Consider the following 20,157-nt stretch of genomic DNA (forward strand, 5'->3'; position numbering starts at 1 on the left):
TTACAAACTAAATGAAAAAAAATATATAACAATATGGCTGACAGCCACAGTAGGCATTGCAGATCTAGTGCCGACCCTTCAGTCATATTAGTCTTTAAGTTTGATGCCGATAATTATAATTTAGTTCTGTTTTCTACCATTTAAATTATTTATCATGAAATCAAATAAAGTAACAAATGATCTGTTTAATTTAGTTACCTTCAATGTTTTATTCCAAATTTTTAATATTTTTATTTCAAAATTTTTGAATAAAACATTGAGAATCAAATGGTTTATTGAAATTAGATGATAGTTTGAATAATTTAAATAAAAAATGGACTTAAAATTTTATTTATTACTTGATAAGTCAGGAAATGAATTAATCTAAAGAATTCCAAGCAAACTAAAACACTACTTGTCTTTTATCTAATATTATTTAATATCAATTAACTATCAATTGTAGATTTTTCTGATCTTTTTTCATATTAAAAAATAAATTTTAATGTATAATTTCCTTTAATATAAGAAATTTCAAGAATATTTTATTATCTATAAGATCAGTATCTTATATAGTTATTTAAATTTAATTCTTTTTATTTTTATATTTGAAGAATACAACTGGAACTGAAAATATTATAATGAATGATATGAAATGGATTGGATTTCAAAAGACAAGCAGTATTATTGTCTATTGCAAAGTAAATGATTTTTTTTTATTCTAATAATGTAAGAGATGAAATACAGTAAGTTCTTTTGCTATGCTATGCTTGATTTTTTTTCATGTCTCTAATAGTGTTTAATGTCATTAGCTCTTGTTTAAATTCAATACATTCTATATTATCATAGCTAATTAGTTAGTTAATGAATATCATAATGCTTCATTATACTCTAGTTTCTGATTTTATATCCTAAACTTTCTAGTACATTTTCTTCCAATTTCAGAAACACTCTAACTTGCTGAATATTTAAGGTTGTTATTAATTTAGTAGAAAAATTTGTAATAATAATAGGTATACGTCACATCCACACATGCTAACTTATCTTAAATTTTAAGACTAGGCAGCTTATGTAACAAGACTAGGCAGCTTATGTAACACTTAACCATCAGAGGGGGAAAGTTGGAATTTTTCATGGACCCAGAGAAAATTTAGGACTCCTTAGTGATTCTTATCCTTATAAATTATTGTTATTTTTCTTTTTCTTCATGTGCCATATCAGCTCATCCTGATGTCAGCGAACACCCAGCGCAGGTTAGTATGGATTAATTGGCACGCCAAGTAATGTCCTAGGGAAGTTAGTACCAGAATGGTTCCCCATTTCCTTCTCTGGATATGCAATGTTATGTGGGGGGGAAAATGCCTTCTGGGAGATTTTTTAAGGGTAACTGGCCCCTTTTCAGGCATTACAGACATGGACAAAAACCCAGAAAACTCATCATGGCCAGTCCATCCAGGCAATGCACAAATTCACAATCAAACTCCCAGTGTTTAGGGATGGAACTGTTCAGGCATTAGTGGGTCTTTGTTATTTTTATTAACAGAAAATAAAATCTCTAAGTCTGCTTGTAATGTTCATTATGAGAGAGATATGTTAGTTAGTTAACACATGTTTTGTGTGTTAACTAACATGACTTTCTTTTTCTTTCCCTTATACAACCTGAGACATTATCCATTGTATGAGAGAGCAAGAGAAAGTCAAAGAATTTCCCATAAGAGAATAAAAAGAGAACTTACTGTATAATAGTTTTGAAACATTATTTATTATTATATATTTTGAAACTACACCTTTAGTGAGATGATATATATATTTTTAGGGTTATATTGGACTTCTTTTTCTTCTTACATTTCAAGCAATTGTAACAAATCGTCAGAAAGTAATAAGACATCAAAATAAACTACTAGAACCAAAAGCAGGTATTCTGTTTCCCGAAATTTCTCGAAAAGAAGCAGATGAAGGCATTATTGAATGTATTAAATATCTTTTTAATTATTTCTTTTATAAAACTGGTGTTGAGGTAAAAAGTTAATTCAATAAGTGTTATATTTAATTTAAATGTGTGAAATTTATTTAAAACTATCAAATCTTTACAGTTTTGTTTTATCATTATGGTATGCTGTATTGGGATTAGACCAGATATATTTTCTATAATATCAGCTCTTTGGTTATATTTACTATTCTTGCTTCATCGAGAAACTCTTGCTAAAATATGGCCTTTTTACATAGCATATCTATGCTTTTTACTTCCACTTCAATATATGCTTTGTCTTGGTATTCCTCCAAGTTTTTGCTTTGGTAAGTTATTAATTAAATTTTATATTGTTTTTCAGCTTTGATTAATTGAAAAGAACAATATCTAGGTATGTAATAAAAAATTATAGCTAAATATGTCTGTCATATCTCAGAAAATATCATCATAAATAGTAGAGTCAAAAATCAACTGAACTTGTATCATTAACATAATAAAAGTTATATTAAAAGTTTTTATTTCTGTAAATACTTTCATTTACTCCTTTCAAATAGGAACCATCTACCAATGTTCATACTATTTAATAACAATCTTGCAGCTCATTCTGTGTTATTTTCTTGAGTTCAGTCATTTTGTAAGGATGTATGGCATTTGTTGTCATTGCCTGATACTGAGTTTGTCAGGATGCTGAACAGAAGAAGGGTTTGCAGATATAAACCACATTTGTGGGTGCCAAAGGACTCAGAATCAAGACACCTTTACAAATTTCCCATTTATTGATACTAAAATGATACTAAAATTAGTCATTTACATAACTAGATCTTCTTCTAGCTACCTTGGTTGTTCATTTCCTGAGGTTGTTCTTGGTTTTTAGATTTATAGTTCATAAGTCCTATATGAGTTCAGATGATGTCAGGCCCAGAATGTAGTTGTTGATAATGTGGACAAGAAGGTCACTTAATCCAGTGATTGTCAGACATGTCATTCTTGCAAAAACTTATCATGATGCCTTTTGAGTTTTTAGGTGATGAAGTCATGCAGAAGTTAACTGATTGATGCATAAAATTAACAGAGTTAAATAGATTGATAAAATGCAGTTTTGGAGGATTGGGTGGAGAAGTGTACCATGGTCTTGAGATGCAGGTTTTTATACAATATAGTCGCAGACCAAACAATTTAATTGGTCCCGAATCTTCCTCTGTCCTCCTCAATTGGTTCCTTTTTATGTATCCAGGTAGAACTAGACTCAATCAGGGCATAAGAAAGGTTGAGCTGCAATGTTAACCTGACTCTACATCTCAATCTCTGACCACCAACTACCAACTACAGGATATTTAAACAAATCTTGAAACTTTTGCTCATATTTTGATGAGTCTTGTTTTTTTTTCTTGTCTGTTAAGAATTTCTATTATGTGTTTCACAATATTTTAGTAAATGAAATATTTTATGGCATTTTGAGCTTGCCATTATTTTGTCATATTTATGAGCACTGAAGCTAAAGTTCATCTTTCTGGTCTGACACATGAACTCAGGTTGTCCAAGACTTACATTGATACATTTTTTATCTTTGTGTTGTGTTTATTTTACGAAATTGCTTTCTTGAGTGGAAAGCTTTTAGACATAATTTAATGCAGGGTTCAGATCTCATTCAGAACCTCAATTTCATCACTCTTTACCTCTTCTTCTGAATTGAATCTACAACTCTTCAGAACAGCTTTCATTTGTTAAAGATAGGAAAGTTTGTGGGAGAAAATTCAATGAGTAAAGCAATGGAAGTACAGGTTTCTGATGTTTTGATGATAATGATGATGATAGATATTCACTAATTAGAGAGCATAACATACCATAATAAAAATGCTTTGTGTATTGTTGTGACAGATCCAGCTGTTTGCTTGTCAGAGATTATGCCATTTTTATTTTATTATGTTATGGAGGCAACTCTAAATGTCAATGAGGACTTATTGTTAATGGGTCTACTAGAGGAAGCAAATTTGTTATGCACCAAGCCTTTTATATTGAAGCCTTTATATTACAGCATTTGTTGTACATTTTATCATTCATGGCTCAATAACTTCTATTTTACATTTATATGAGATGAGCAAATTAAGCATTTGCAAAAAATATACAGAACACGTAAGACTGTTTACAATTCTGTTGGTTCTTGACCAATGGAAGAATGTCAAATTTCATCACAAACCGAAATTTCCATTAGACCAGTGTTTTTCAACCTTTTTGAATACGCGACCCCTTTACAAGTTAAAAAATTCTGGTGACCCCCCAGGGCCATATTAAAACTACATCAGTGATTTTAAAAACTACATATTTAATTTTCTTTCCTTAAATATCGATCAAAAAACCAATTGTACTATAAAATAAACAGGCACAACCTTCTCACTGAAATTCTAGTTTTTTTATTGTAGTGTAGGGCCTACAAATACTTGTCTTTTTCTTTCACCCGCGAACCCCCCATGTAAGGCTTTGCGATCCCCCTAGGGGGGTCGCAACCCACAGGTTGAAAAACACTGCATTAGACCGACCATTATGAGGTCTGGCATCAAGCCAATGGTACTCAGTGGAACTTAACTGTTGACACCACAAATGCTGTAATGTAATGGAACATCATCAATAGATGTGAAAAGAACAGAATATTGACTAAAAATTGGCCTTTAGTGAAGAGGTTGATTTCTGTGTCAATGAGATATACAGTTGAGTCTGTGTAAATCCTCAGAGGTATAACTAGACACCATCGGTTAAGTAGTGAGTTTTCTGTGGTCCCGGCTGACATACATAGGCATTAATGTTAAAAATCTCTGATTTATTCGACACCATTTAACTCATCACCACTGAATAAATCACCATACTTTTCTGTCCCACACTCATTTAGATGTCTGATAAGTCTACTTCCCTCCTGAAAAAATGAGTTCCCACCATGCAGTTTAATGTCACAGCAGAATCTGATTTTACATTTTCTCACCATTCCTGCATGCATAACTTACAGCAAGTGTTTCACATTTCTGTTAGAAATTAGTATCTGAAAACTAACAATGCTTACGCTAAAGGAAAAATATGAACTTGTATCTAAATTTGAATGTAATAAAATGTTGCAAGCCAAATTTGCAAAACAAGAAAACCTTCCAAGAACAACATTGGTGGAATTCTGAAGAAAAAGAGGAAATTAAGAAACTTTTTCTTGGGTCTTCGTTGCAGCTGTCTCGAAAACACCAGAGAAAGTCGCTGTACAAACATGTTGAAGATGCTCTGCTATGTTAGCTAAAGCAAATTCGTTTATCCAATCTTGTTTCAGGACCAATACTGAAACAAAAAGTGATGGAAATCGCTGAGGTACTTGGAGTAGAAACCAACTTTAGTGCCAGTGTTGCATGGAATAGTCAACTTACTTTGATGACATTTCCTTTAATTATTAGTTAATTTATTATGTGAATATAATGCATCATACAAAATAACATGAATATCTATTGTGCAAGTATAAAAGATTCCAATATTATAGCAACTAAGTAATGAGAATAAGATTCACACTTTTCATTTGAATTATTGATTCATGAAATGTGGATCATGGAAGGAGGGTTGTTTCAAATTATTCCTTATATTTATTATTAGCAATATATAAAAACGTTTTTAAAAATATCTTGCATTATTTATTCTAAATTTACTTTTATGTTTGATTTCTTCTAGAATATCTGTGGACTGATTTAATAGATTCAGGTACTAGGGAATGGCTTTATCTTCCTGACAATAAAGAACCACCAGAAGTATCTAAAATATTAGGTAAAAATAATTAAATAATACTAGATATTTATAAATTTGCATCTAAAATTGTTTTTATTTTTTAGTGGAATTTTTTCAGCTCTTATTTGCTTGTTGTCAATTCTACGTATTTTCAATTGAGATGAGTCCTAATGCAGAGAGTTACAAAGGCGGTAGTAATAAAGAAATTTCAAATTTGTTATTTGAAGAAAAACAAGAAAATCTGGTATCAGATTTTATTACATTTACAAAGTTAGTAATTATTGTTAATTTTTTTAATATTAACTTGAGTTATTTTAATTTTTTTTTAAATCTTAAGTTAGCTGTATTATTTTCTATTTTAAAAAAATGTTTAAGATTTCTTTTTGGAAATTGTTTGTGTGTAAAAATACAATTTTATTTTATCAGTACATATGAAAAAATAATTTTCATAGAGTAAAATAATGTTTTCATTCTTTAATTCATATGATATCAATTTTCATTAAATTTCCAGAAAATATCAAATTTATATTAATAATTAGTGAATAATTTACAGAATAACGATGGAAATATTTTCAGATTAAATATGTAATTCTGTATTTAACATAAAATATCTCTAAGATTAAGAGGGGGAAAAGAATAAATTTCAATTTTTACAATAATACTTCAACAGTCTTCAATTTATATTAATGTATTTTAAAAATAATAAAAGAGAAAAATAAAGAATGATTCAGGATTTGACTTTATGGAAGATGTAATCCAATATTCCATATAATGCAATAGATGACATTCTCCACTCTCCTAATATAGATGTTTCTGTTACAAATATATTTAACATTTAGCAGATAATGATGATATCTTAATTACTTTATATGTCATTTTATTTATATTAATTTATTGTTATTTTAGGTCTTATTTAGACATGATAAAAATTGCTGTATTTTTCTCATCATATTGGATAACATTAGCACTTCTATTTTTTGCTGGTACTGTAAGAATTAATTTATTTGCTATGGGTTATGTTTTTGGATGTTTTTTCTTTTTGTGGAATGGACAGGAATTGTATTTGCAGCCTTTGAAGCAGTTGTTACAAATGTAAGTAATGTTAAAATTTGTGCATAATAACTTAATGTTATTTTGTTGAGAAAAACGAGAATTAAAAACTTTACCAATCCAAATTTATTATTAAAAATATAGCATTGAAAGTGAAGATGATATACTAGCCACTGGGATAACTTACTGGACTAATTACTGTACCTTTACTAGTGCAGTTTTAGAACATTAATGGCAGTCAAAAATGTATAAAACCTCTGTATGTGTATACAGTAGATCCCCCTATAAGACGGTAGATACGTTCCGTTCTTTATGAATCAATTTTGTAGGAATCATAGTTTATGGACTACGGCTGTTTGAAAGGTTTTCTTTCATAAAATTAATCGATTCTAGACTAATTCGACTCAACATTTCCAAAATACGTATATTTTTTTGAAAATAATCCGTATAAACTACGTTATAAACAAAAAATTGTAGGATTGCTTACCGAGTGTGTACCGTTCGACTACGCCCGTTGCTAAAGCTTGGTTTCGTCGCGGAACAGCGCATCAAACCGCGGCCGCGATTTCTGATATTATTTTTCTGCGAAAACTTCGTTGACCTTTGGAGACATCCTTAATATAAATAATTTTTATGGCCGTTAAATAAGAAATGTTTCTTTCACAAGAAATGTATAAAATTACAGTACTGGACAGACGATAGGTCGCCTAACTCGCCGTAGCGTGACGCTAGACGGCGAAAAATATATATTTAATTATAATAAAGTTACAATAAATTAAGTTAATATATAATTATATATACAGTACCTAATTTATATATAATTAATATATAATTATATGTACAGTACCTAATTTATATATAATTATATGAACAGACGATACTAAACTCAATTTATCCGCCTAAACGTCCGTAGCGTGGCGCTACGGACGGCGGGAAAGTAGTTCGGCTGCCCGATGACATTTTACGTATTATAGGAGTTATTTTTACCATTGTTTATGGATACTGCCACAATTTTTATAGGAATCATAACTATAGGAAACGGTTTTATAGGGGGATCTACTGTATATAATAAAATTTGGGATTCATTAAAGAAATGAAGAGACTGTGAATATTTGTAACTGAGGCAATTTCTTTTATTTTAAAAACTAAAACAAGAACAACATATGATTCTTATCCAATAGATGGGTCCCATAAGTGAGGGTATAGTGCAAACTGCTGGTGTGAAACAGAAGAGACAAGGAGATTTAATTCTTTTGTCTAAGTTAGGTCCCTCTGCTGGATCAAATTGATTCTCACTTGAAAGCAGCAACATTTTATATATATATATTGTTCCTTCTTCGTATATATATATATATATATGAAGGAAGACCGATATTAAAGGTACTAACGTTTATAATTAAAGAAAATATTTAATACATTTCACAAAAACTACATACTTTTGTTTATTTCATGACATAATTGCTGTAAATATTGGGACATTTATTCCAGCATGACACTAGTTTGAACAACTAGCTTGTCAAGTTACTTCATGTAGTCAAGAATGGTGTCTTGCAATTCCTCCTAATTCACAAAGCATTTCCCCACCAAAAATTTTTTTAAAGATCCAAATAAATGAAAATCTGTGGGTGGTTAAATCTCCACATGTGAAATCAAACCAAACTATGGTTGGCACAATGGAATTGGGAAGTCTTGCAACATCCTCTCTATAATCCAGATTTAGCCTCTTTTGGATTTTTTTATTCCATTATTTCTATATAAACTAATTGTCATAAAAATATTTTAATATAATTTATTTTTGAAAATTATTTTTATATTAAATATTTTTAAAATATTTTTTTAGGTGGAATTATCTTTTATCATACAATGTATTTGTGATATTATTCAAGGCAATACTACAGGTTAATAATTTTCTTACAATAAAAATTATAAAATTAATAATAGTGAAGTAAGATTTTCAATTTTTAATATTATTTACAAATAATTTTAATTTTATTTTGTTTGGGTACTAGATGCATATTATTATTTTATTTATTACATGAAATTTTTAAATCTAGATAATATAGAATGATTGTTTAATTTATTTTTAGTTTCTAATATATTATTATAAGTGTTGCAGCTTTGATACTATAACTGTTTTTCTTCTTTCCAACTTTCTCAAAAATTACATAATACATAATTAATTTATATGATGATAATAAAGATGTAAGCTGGAGAATATTTAGAAGAGAAAATTATTATTATTGAAAAAAGCAGGCAAAGGCTCTTGCTCAACTTTCTCAACACTTAAACAGGAGGTTAAGGAGCCCATTAGGAAGTTTGATAATTTTCAATCATACTACAATATAAAATTAAAATAATAACAAAAGCTTAAAAGGAGTAATTTTGTTATGATAAAATGTCTGCTTTAAAAATATTTTGATTTAATAAACATTATGACACTAGCTGAAAGTTAAAATTGTGTGTGGTGCCTTCTGTTATGAGTTTTATTAAAAAATTATTTTCATATTATTAATTATTATAAAAAGGCAAAAGGCTTAATTTTGAGAGTAGAGATGAATTTTTAAAAATATTGTATAAATGCCAGTAATGAGTAAAATTATCATTAAATCCAATCCCATCTGAAACACATGATTCCCCTCTACCTCCCTACCTCTTAGCCATCAAAATTTAAAGCATCAATATCATCTATAATCCTGTTAATTTTCAAAATTTTTGGTTCATTTAGTCTTGAGATATAATGCAAAATAGATGCTAGCACGCACACAGAACTCTTTTGGTCTCCTTGAGTGTCAACAAAAAAAGAAATGCAAAATAACCATGGAGTCAAAATTTGACCAATTACCATACTTTTCTTGCATTAGCGAGGTTGAGGCCAAAGTTTTAAATGCGAAAATGTGTATGTCAGATGTTCAGCACTGCTTTCCTGTAAGCCTAGAAGTTTGACAATGGTTAAATTAATATGCCTCAATGGCCTTAATTTATTGTAATCTTATTTCGTCCACTAGTATGTATCTATTAACAGGACTTATTAAACTGGCTTTAAGGATACTGCAACTCAGTTTCACAGATTTTATAATCTGTGAAACTGAGTTGCAGTATCCTTAAGGCCATAAAATTTTGACACAGTGTTGCATTCAAATACGTGCGTGTTTTTATATTATATAGATGCCAATCCCCCCTGTGGGGGAGAGGGACAAAATAAAGGCTTACTGTGAAGAACTTGGCTTCTATTATACTATTTTAGATGTGGTTTTTTGCATTTTTGATTGTGTTTGATTTGAGTGTTATACATTTATAATAGATACATTTTGAGCCACAGCAATGCATGTTCAGGTACAAGCTAGTACAAAATAAACAAGAAAGTAAATGTGGTGCCCGTCCCCCACGTTGTCGTGATTTGGGCAAGTCCGATGTCCTGTGCAGGAATTCGGGGCAGGCGGGAAAAAAGACGAACTGTTAGAATCACGACGTAACGCAAAAGNGTCGAGAATTTAAAGCGGAAATTCAAACCGGAGATGATGGCTATCTTCCGTACAGAAGGTCAAAACCAGAGGGTGAAGGATTTATCACAACAACGGGAGTGAAAACTATTAGTGCATATGTTACCGCTAAAGCTCGAAATCCGTAAATGTGCAGATTACCTAGCTAATCTGCAGATTAACTAGGGTGATCCGTTAAAGCTGCGAAAATTGTTTCATTTCTCAAATTACCTAGGTAATCTGTAGAGTATCTAGGTAATCTGCACATTAACTACTAGGCACTCGGTAAAGTGAAAATAAGATCTTTGCTGGAAAAACTGCAACGTTTCTGTACGCTTAAATCAACATAATGTTATTTTATTTAATTTTTAATATCTAAAGAATCAAGTTAACACAATCAAACAATCAACAAATTAGTTGATTGGATCATCAATCAATTAAAAAAACTTTAATACAAAAATCAAACAGTTTAAAATATTATTACAATTAGAGAAATGAATTTGCAAAACATATGATAAAATTGTACTTACTTATTAGTGCAATCTAAAGATTGGTGACACTTTGAATTACGTAGCAATTGGTTTTTGCGACAAGCACGCCTATTTGTGGTACATTTAGATTTGCAGTCACATTTTCTGAATCTCTGCCCAGTACCGAGGGATTGTTTTATTGCTATTTGACGTAAAGGTATTTCTACAGCAGGGACATTCATTTTCTTTCGTTAAAAATCTCTCTTTGCAAACACTGAATTCAGATTTTGCATACAATTGTATACAAGTGTATTACATTCGATAAAAAGTGAAGAAGATCTTGAAAAATTAGAAGATTCACAAGAGACTGTAATTATGAGATCACAGTCAAATCTTACTCAAGATGACATTCCGTTTTCCCCTGCTTCTACAGAATCACCTATAGAAATACAAGAATTTATCGATAGTAATCTTAAACTGCCTTCTATACCGTTGATTGATGATACAGTCACGAAGAATATTCAGTTACCTTGCACCTCCAAGGAATCGCCTCTGCAAGTTGAAGAAGTCATCACTGAGTTACTCTCAACTTCAGCAGAATCGCCATCACAGTTTCGTACAGAGCCTGTAAAGAGCACTATACAAGACATAGTCTGTATTGTTTGCTCAAAAGCAGCATCAAGTGCTCACAAGTGTAAATCGTGTNTTTTGTAATTCATTTGTTAGTTGATAGAGAATTAAAACGAATTTTAAAATATTTTACCGAAAACTGTCTTTCACGATGCTGTAATGAATCGGCAATAAAATAATGTTTAAAAATAAAAAAAAAACCTTTTCTAAAAACAAGATACAGGATAAGTCAAATAACTTTACAATTGTATATTTTAGTAAATTTTCATTTTAAACTTAGTCAGCAGGATGGCTGGGGCTGTTAAAGCGTCAGCCTATTGCTCTGGGCTACCTAGGATCAAATCGGAGCAGAAAACTCCGGGATCGTTTTCGTAAGCGATCGGTTCCAGACGTATCGTGCCCAGTCCCCTAAAGTCAACGCTGTATACGAGGCCCCTTATTCATATTCGTCTGGTTCCATGAAGCTATAACGCTCCATTGATTGTGGAATTGGCCCATCGAAGTCTGGGCCAAGCCAAAAATTTCTGTTTTTTATCAAAAATTTAAAAAGAATATCCAATCTCTTAATTTCTTATAATTTCATCATTTTCGAAAAGACAGAAACTTATTAAAATTATTTATTGAATTTAATAGCATATTTCGGTAGGTGTCCTCATCAGATAATTACATAAACATACGTTTTAATAAATGATAAACACTGAAATAGTAGGAAATCAGGCAACTGAATGTTTCTAATTCCAATATTTACAATTGAATTGTAAATATTATTTCTAAATTTTGAATCACTATGCGTTTTTTAAACTATATTTTAATTTTGTATAAGACAAAATACATTTTGTTAAACACATGAAATTTCAAAAGTATATATTGAAATTTCATTTGAAATACCATAATTTACTATACTTTACGGTATTTAAGACGTATTTCAGCACAAAATATTTGTAAATAAATGTGTGCCTTTACTTGTAGCATGCTGAAGGCTGGAGAATTCATTAGCTTATGGGAATCGCAACTTCATATATAAAATGCAGGAAAATTTTTTGACTTATTTTTTAACCATTACAGATGAATTAATAAACAATAATACCGAAATACATAATTTTACTTTTATGAAGTCTAAGTGAAATTAAAAATATATTGTCGCAGAATATACATAAATATTTTTTTTTCATTTTCAAAATTTCAACAATGTATCGCAGACATCTTTTTCTTCACTCTGATGATTAGAATATCAATATAATGAAATAAAAGTTCGATATTGGATATGAAATATAACAGTAACAAGGCCGGATAATCAGACGATTTGGGCGTCAACCCATCGCTTTTGAAGACTAACTTCAGGAATTTGTATGGGTAGTCCTTACTGGATATGTTGAACCTAGTCTTTTATTGCCCGGTAGCCCTCATTTTGGTTTGGTCCCACGATGAGCTTACTAAAAATGCTATTTTATTCATATTTAAATATTGAATATTCTACTAATAATGTTGTAAGTTTTGATTGGTTGATTACTTAGCACCTGCCATAAACAATTATAAACTGTATGATCGCATAAATACGCACATTACAAACTGGCCTAACTTTCTATGGGGTTGAGTAATGAAACCAAGAGATGGAGAATGATACGTCGAATGGTACTATCGGTAGGCTAATATCTAACCATGGATCTACTGGGAGTATAACAATATATACTATTTAAACAGTTCTTAGTACACGTTAACACCATTGACGTTAACAAATATTTGTCAAGTTAAGGTCTCTTTATATATGCAGGGAACGGATTAGAGAAGAGAACACGATATTACGAACAATACTTCACATTTGCAGGAATCACCTTCAAAACTGCACTGAATATGCGAATATGACAAATAGAAATATATTGAATAACAAGTTTACGGCATTAAAAAGTACACGATTTTAGATAATAAAGATACATTTTCATACAAAGAAGTTTAACTACTGCTTGATTCATTACGATGGAAGATATTGATAGAAGAAAAAGTTTGCATAAGNTCTAACCGTGGATCTACTGGGAGTATAACAATATATACTATTTAAACAGTTCTTAGTACACGTTAACACCATTGACGTTAACAAATATTTGTCAAGTTAAGGTCTCTTTATATATGCAGGGAACGGATTAGAGAAGAGAACACGATATTACGAACAATACTTCACATTTGCAGGAATCACCTTCAAAACTGCACTGAATATGCGAATATGACAAATAGAAATATATTGAATAACAAGTTTACGGCATTAAAAAGTACACGATTTTAGATAATAAAGATACATTTTCATACAAAAAAGTTTAACTACTGCTTGATTCATTACGATGGAAGATATTGATAGAAGAAAAAGTTTGCATAAGCCCACTAGTGATCGAATGGATAAAATCGCTGAATACTGGTAATTGATCGCATGTTTGCCTCCCACATCCAACTGACCAGATGAAATTTTGCGTGTTTCCTTCATACATCTAACTCGTAAATGGAAGCTATTTCCCACAGATAAGTCTCCCAGTAGGCATTTTTGCATAGCAAGACTGTTAGGTGTTGCGTAGCCAAATAAGTAAACAAATCGAATTAAATTTTTTTCCAGAAAAATGATATGAAGTTAATGTAACATTTCTTCACTCACTATACTTAATTCTTAACGAATATCTTAATTTTTATTTTTCTTTGTGAAATTGTTCAACAATTATTACTTTAACCCTGCGTTAGTGCACTGAGTTTTTTTCGGCACTAGTGCAATGGGGTGTTTGTCCACCCCCACGTTTTTTTGGTCCATGAACCATGTAAGTAAAAATTCATAAAGTTTTACTCATTTATATGGTAAAGGCATGTGTCATTATACATATGATTATATTCAGGTATAATTACATATTATATTAAGTATAAGTACATAAATCCATGAAAATAAAAAACAACATTTATCAAATCTCATTACATTAGATCTTATTATTAAACCAATAGTAAAAATTTAATTTGTTTTTTTAAGCAATTTTGTCACTTTAATTCATTAGCTGTCATTGTACTTTGGCACACAATGCAAATGACAAGCAGCTTGCTATGTTTGGTATTTTCTGAGTGTGTTTTTATCAAAGTCAGCCAATTTGAATTTGTAAGGGAATAAAACTAATTAAAATAAACTTATAGTAATCAATGTGAATAAAAATAATTTATCTATATTATAAATAATTAATGTGGTCACCTTATAGTTATTTTAAAAATAAAAAAATCTAAATAAATATTTATAAGATTTAAAAAACACGTAATTGATACTGTGGGGGATTTGGACACTTCAATGAAAATTGTCGTCTTTCTCTTACTGGAGTTTGCAACACCGTAGTAATTTCTGAGCATGCTCTATACATAAAATCATGAAGCTACTGAAGAGGAAACAAATATTTTTTGCGAAATCTATGAATAGTGCAACTTTCAAAACGTTTGGAGTGTCGAAAAGCCCCACTGCATTACTTCAGGGTTAAAAACATTTTTAAGTATGGAATGCATTCCTTATTTTTATATATTTGTGGTGCCCGTCCCCCACGTTGTAGTGATTTGGGCAAGTCCGANGAATTTCTGAAACCATGGAATGGTATTCTAGAGTGCTAGTGAGAGGACCAAGGTTAAGACGAATTTGAGGAAGATAGGGAAAAGAAGATGCGAGAATGAAAGAGAGAGAGAGAAAGGGATAAGACGACAAACGACGTTTAAATTAATTAAAGACGAAAGAACTGTTTAAAGAAGACGTAATGAGTTTTAAGATGAAAATTGTTCCTATCCATTTTCCAAGAAGACAGACGTTTGATGGACTTAAAAGACGATCAACCTTAAAACCTTTACTTTTCAGAGACTTATTTTTTGCAGTTTTGTTTTCTGTGTTTTTCTTTTGTATTTCAGTGTCTCTGGAGGTCCAGACGAATCTAGGATGGCCGAATGTGGTGCCCGTCCCCCACGTTGTAGTGATTTGGCCAAGTCCGATGTCCTGCGCAGGAATTCGGGGCAGGCGGGAAAAAAGACGAACTGTTAGAATTACGACGTGACGCTAAAGACGTGTCAGCCCAAAGACGATTTTATTTGTTCAACAATTAGTATTAAGATAATTTGTTTAGTGTTTATTGTTTGTAATGTCCTTTTTGTGTATCGTATTAAATATACGTTATTATATATCATAAGGAGTTCCTCGTATTTTTTCTTAAACTGTGTTCTGCATATTCTTCTTAACGCCCAGCAAAGCCATCTTTAGACCCCCACATATTTATATTTATAAATCGCCTTTAATATTGTAATTGTACAAATAGAAGATAGATTTAAAAGTATACCAAATATTATTTCTGATTTCAAATTAATCACTAATATAAAAACCTTGGAAAAACATGAATTAGAAAAATGTTCCAAAAACTTTGTAAAGTTTTATAACAAAGACGTAGATGAAAACCTAATCCAGGAAATTGGTTCGCTATGGGATTTGATTTTGAATGAAAGGGATGTAAATAACGCACAAGACATATTGCAATACATACTAAATAATACTTATAATAAGTTATTTCTAAATGTATTAACTGTGTTAAAACGTTTCTTTACGTTGCCAGTTACTATAGCAAGTGCTGAGCGCTCTTTCAGCAAATTAAAATTAATAAAGAATTATCTTCTGTCCAGCATGTGTGCATAACGCTTAAATGCACTTGCTATATTAAGCATCGAAAAAAAAATTGCAAAAAATTGTAATTTTTCTGAAGTAGTTAATGTATTAGCAAAAACAAAATCACGCTTTAATTTAAATAAACATGCATTAGTAATATATGTTCGTGTTTGTAATTTTTTTTTTACTTTACAAAAAATTTAGGTCCCTAAGGGCCCAAATAGTTTCTTGCACTCGGGCCCCTTTATAGAGAAGGCCGGCCCTGCATTCGCATATGTATGCGAATGAAACTTGACCGGAAATAATTTAATTTCTTTCATTAATATTTTTTAATCAACTTATAAAGTTTTATGACACCATCACATTTTCCTGAGTGGAAGTTTTTGAAAACAAAGTAATAGAGCGATTAGCAGTTTGTTGTTTTTCACAGTGGAAGACTAATAAGTCTATATAATAGACTCTAGTAAGACTTACTAGAGTCTATTATTTTCCAGAGAATAAATAATAGAGTTGAAAAATAACACAATTCCGTAAAATTTAACAAATGTGATGTCAATAAACGAAAGTTGAAATTATTTATAGTGAGTTGATATTTTATAAGTTTAGTTTTAGCATTTACTAATCAAATTTTAAAAAATATTAATTTCTTTTTTTTAAATAAAAATTTTATATTTTTACTACAATTATTTTATACTGTTAGATAGTAGAGAAAACGTATAAATCGAGGATTTAATCGTAGTCAAGCATTTACTGTATATTCGTAAAAATAAAAAAAGTGCATTAATTTCCTTTATATATTTTACCGATACATTGCGCCAAGTAAGCATTAAACTACAGTCAGTAATATATATTATTCTTATATAAATTTATTAATTATAATAAACATACATTATGTCTAAAATTACATTATAATAGCACTCTCTAATTAACATCTGATGTGAGTAAATAATTGAATCGGGTCCCGCCGCCATCTTAAATAACGCGCGACCGTAATTGATCGATTTTGAACGCGTCGCGTTGCATCAAATTAAATAATTTATAAAAATTAAAATAACAAATACGTTTACAAAATAATTGACTATATCTATTCGCAATAGTACTCTAACACACATCGTGTTTAAAGAGTAGCATTTCTGCTAACATTTAATTAATTTTTGAATTTACTTATATTTTATATATAAAATGCGAATAAAAAAACATAAATTCGTAAAACNATTGCAAAAATTCATTTTTGCTAAAAGATCCCTTGGTGGGAACGCCTCCTTATTTGTAAGAACAGTACCTGAGATTAATTCGTGGCAAAAACTAAAACGAGCTCTGACCGATGAATTCTCTTTCGAAATTAATTCGGCTAGGTTGCATGAACTTGCGAGTAAGCGCACAATGCAGGACTCTGAATCTGTTCAAGAATATTATTTAAAGATGAAGGAGTTACGTAATTTTGGAAAAATAGATGACGGTGCTTTAATGCATTATGTGATTAAAGGGATTAATGATAAACATGAAAACAAAGCTATTTTATATGGATGTAAAGACTTGTTGGAATTTAAAGAAAAACTTAAAGTCTATGAAGTAATAAAAAGTGATTCTGTTAAGAGTAAAGGCGTTTTCGATAGAGTGAAGCCTAAACATGATTCTTACAATAGAAATAATAATACTTTTGATAGAAACAAACCAAGTTATGGAAATTATGGATCTAACACAAAATGCGAAAATGGAAATAAAAATAACATAAAGCATGATGGTTATGTTGATAATCGCAGTAATAGAATTTGTTACAATTGTGGTTCGAAAAATCATATTTCTAAGTATTGTATTCATAAGGATAAATGTTTAAAGTGTTGGAAACACTTTAAACATTTATCCTTATGAATACAAATTTGGCCTTATGGCCAAATGCGAAGCGTTTGGCCATAAGGCTTCTGAATGTCCAAGGTCAAATTCGAAACCAGAAGTTGCCACTTTAGACGTTACTATAAAACCGAAATTGTTTAAGACGATAATAATTGGTAACATAGGTATAAAGGCAGTGATAGACACTGGAAGTCAAGCAACGTTACTTAGAAAATCTGTTTTTGATAAATTAAGCTTTAGGAGGTTATCCCCAATTAATTCTACTTTGAATGGATTTGGAAAATCAGTAGTTGATCCATTGGGCTGTTTTACAGAAATATTCAAATAGATGATTTTAAGTGTCACGCTGATGTGTGTGTAGTAGCAGACGATGTAATGACTTATGACGCCATAGTAGGCCTTAATATTTTAATGCAGGGTGAGACAACTATTAATGATAGTGGTATCACAATAAGAAATAAAACTCGATGTGCTGAGGATATAAACTGTTTGTCTATTTTGCCAATCGATTTAACTACAATGGACGAAGTTGAAGCGAACATTGAGCCAGATGTTCCTAATATTTTTAAAAGTAAGGTGCAACAGTTGGTTTTGGATTATGTCCCACATGAAGTTAAAAGAACAAATGTAGAACTGAATATTTTGGTTAAAAATCATGAACCGATATTTCATCAGCCACGTAGATTGCCATTTTTCGAGAAAAAGATCGTAGAGGCTCAAGTCGCTGAATGGTTAATGCAAGAAATAATAGAGCCAAGTTCTTCAGAATATTGTAGTCCTGTTGTAATCGTAAAGAAAAAGGACGGAACGCCTCGTGTTTGCATAGATTACCGAAAATTGAACAAAGTAATCGTAAAGGACAGATTTCCCCTCCCATTAATCGAAGACATCTTAGATAGACTACAGGGATCACGGATTTTTAGCACAATCGACCTCAAAAATGGATTTTTCCATGTCGATGTAAATAAAGATAGTAGGAAGTATACTTCATTTGTGACACATGAAGGACAATACCAGTTCCTTAAGGTCCCCTTTGGATTTTGCAACTCTCCTGCTGTATTCCAAAGGTATATCAACACCATTTTCCGACCTTTGATTAATGATGGTATTGTATTACCCTATATGGATGACATCATCATTTTGTCTTCCTCTCTCGAAGAAGGAATCACACGACTTGAAAGGGTCTTAGAGCTTGCCAGTGATTACGGACTAGAGATAAACTTTAAGAAATCTCATTTTTTGAAAAAGAGAATTGAATTTTTGGGTCACATAGTGGAAGAAGGCAAAATCTTCCCATCTACTTTAAAAACTAGGGCCGTCCTTAATTTTCCGGAACCAACCAACTTAAAGAAAATTCAAAGCTTTTTAGGACTTAGTGGATACTTCAGGAAGTTTATTCCGAACTATTCCATTATTGCCAAGCCATTGAGTGACCTTTTAAAAAAAAGCCATAAATTTAAATTTGGCGAAGAGGAGAGAAATTCTTTTAATCGACTTAAGATGCTATTAGCTAAAAAGCCAGTCTTGGGAATATACAATCCTAATTACGAAACCGAATTACACACGGACGCAAGCTTAGAGGGGTATGGAGCAATTTTAATGCAAAAATCTCCAAATGATAATAAATTTCACCCTACCTATTACATGAGTAGAAAGACAACATACGCTGAAAAGAAATATTCGAGCTATGAACTCGAAGCTCTTGCTATAATAGAAGCTTTAAAGAAATTTCGTGTATATCTATTGGGAATCCCATTTAAAATAGTCACCGATTGTTCTGCATTTGAAAGGACTCTGGCGAAAAGAGATTTGTCTACCCGCATAGCTCGTTGGGTTTTGCTCCTACAAGAGTTCAATTATGTTATTGAGCATCGTTCCGGTACGAAAATAGCTCATGTCGACGCCCTTAGCAGATCTCCCGTAAATGTGCTTTGTATTTCTGTCAGCAATATTGTACCAAAGTTAAAATCAGCCCAGGATAAAGATAGTGAAACAAAAGCAATTAAAGAATTATTAAAAATTTCTAACTATGAAGATTATTATGAGAGACAAGGAATCTTATATAAATTTGTGGACGGTAAAGAATTAATCGTTGTACCTGAAAGTATGCAGACAGAGATTATAAGAGACGCCCATGAAAAAGGACATACAGGAATTAAATATACTGAGAAAAACATCGGAGAATATTATTTTATCCTCAAGCTTAGACAAAAAGTAGAGAAAATTGTAGCCAATTGTGTTCGTTGTCTACTAGTGAATCATAAGAAGGGAAAGAAGGAAGGACTTTTACACCCACTTCATAAAGAAGATATTCCATTAAAAACTTATCATATTGAT

General features: G+C 30.9%; 1 protein-coding gene across 1 annotated transcript; it reads left to right on the forward strand.

Moving 5' to 3' along the window:
* The first annotated feature begins 540 nt into the window (after positions 1–540).
* Positions 541–18,148, forward strand: LOC111614528 (piezo-type mechanosensitive ion channel component 2-like). The gene is made up of 9 exons (XM_023355900.1): positions 541–677; positions 1,793–1,993; positions 2,070–2,271; positions 5,639–5,731; positions 5,797–5,962; positions 6,599–6,784; positions 8,583–8,640; positions 17,389–17,702; positions 17,806–18,148. The coding sequence occupies exons 1-9, from the start codon at positions 618–620 to the stop codon at positions 18,146–18,148; spliced, it is 1,623 nt and encodes a 540-aa protein (XP_023211668.1). The 5' UTR covers positions 541–617.
* Positions 18,149–20,157: the final 2,009 nt, after the last annotated feature.

Source organism: Centruroides sculpturatus, unplaced genomic scaffold (assembly GCF_000671375.1).
Source record: "Centruroides sculpturatus isolate CEXI.00-Female unplaced genomic scaffold, Cexi_2.0 scaffold2164, whole genome shotgun sequence".
Classification (NCBI taxonomy): domain Eukaryota; kingdom Metazoa; phylum Arthropoda; class Arachnida; order Scorpiones; family Buthidae; genus Centruroides; species Centruroides sculpturatus.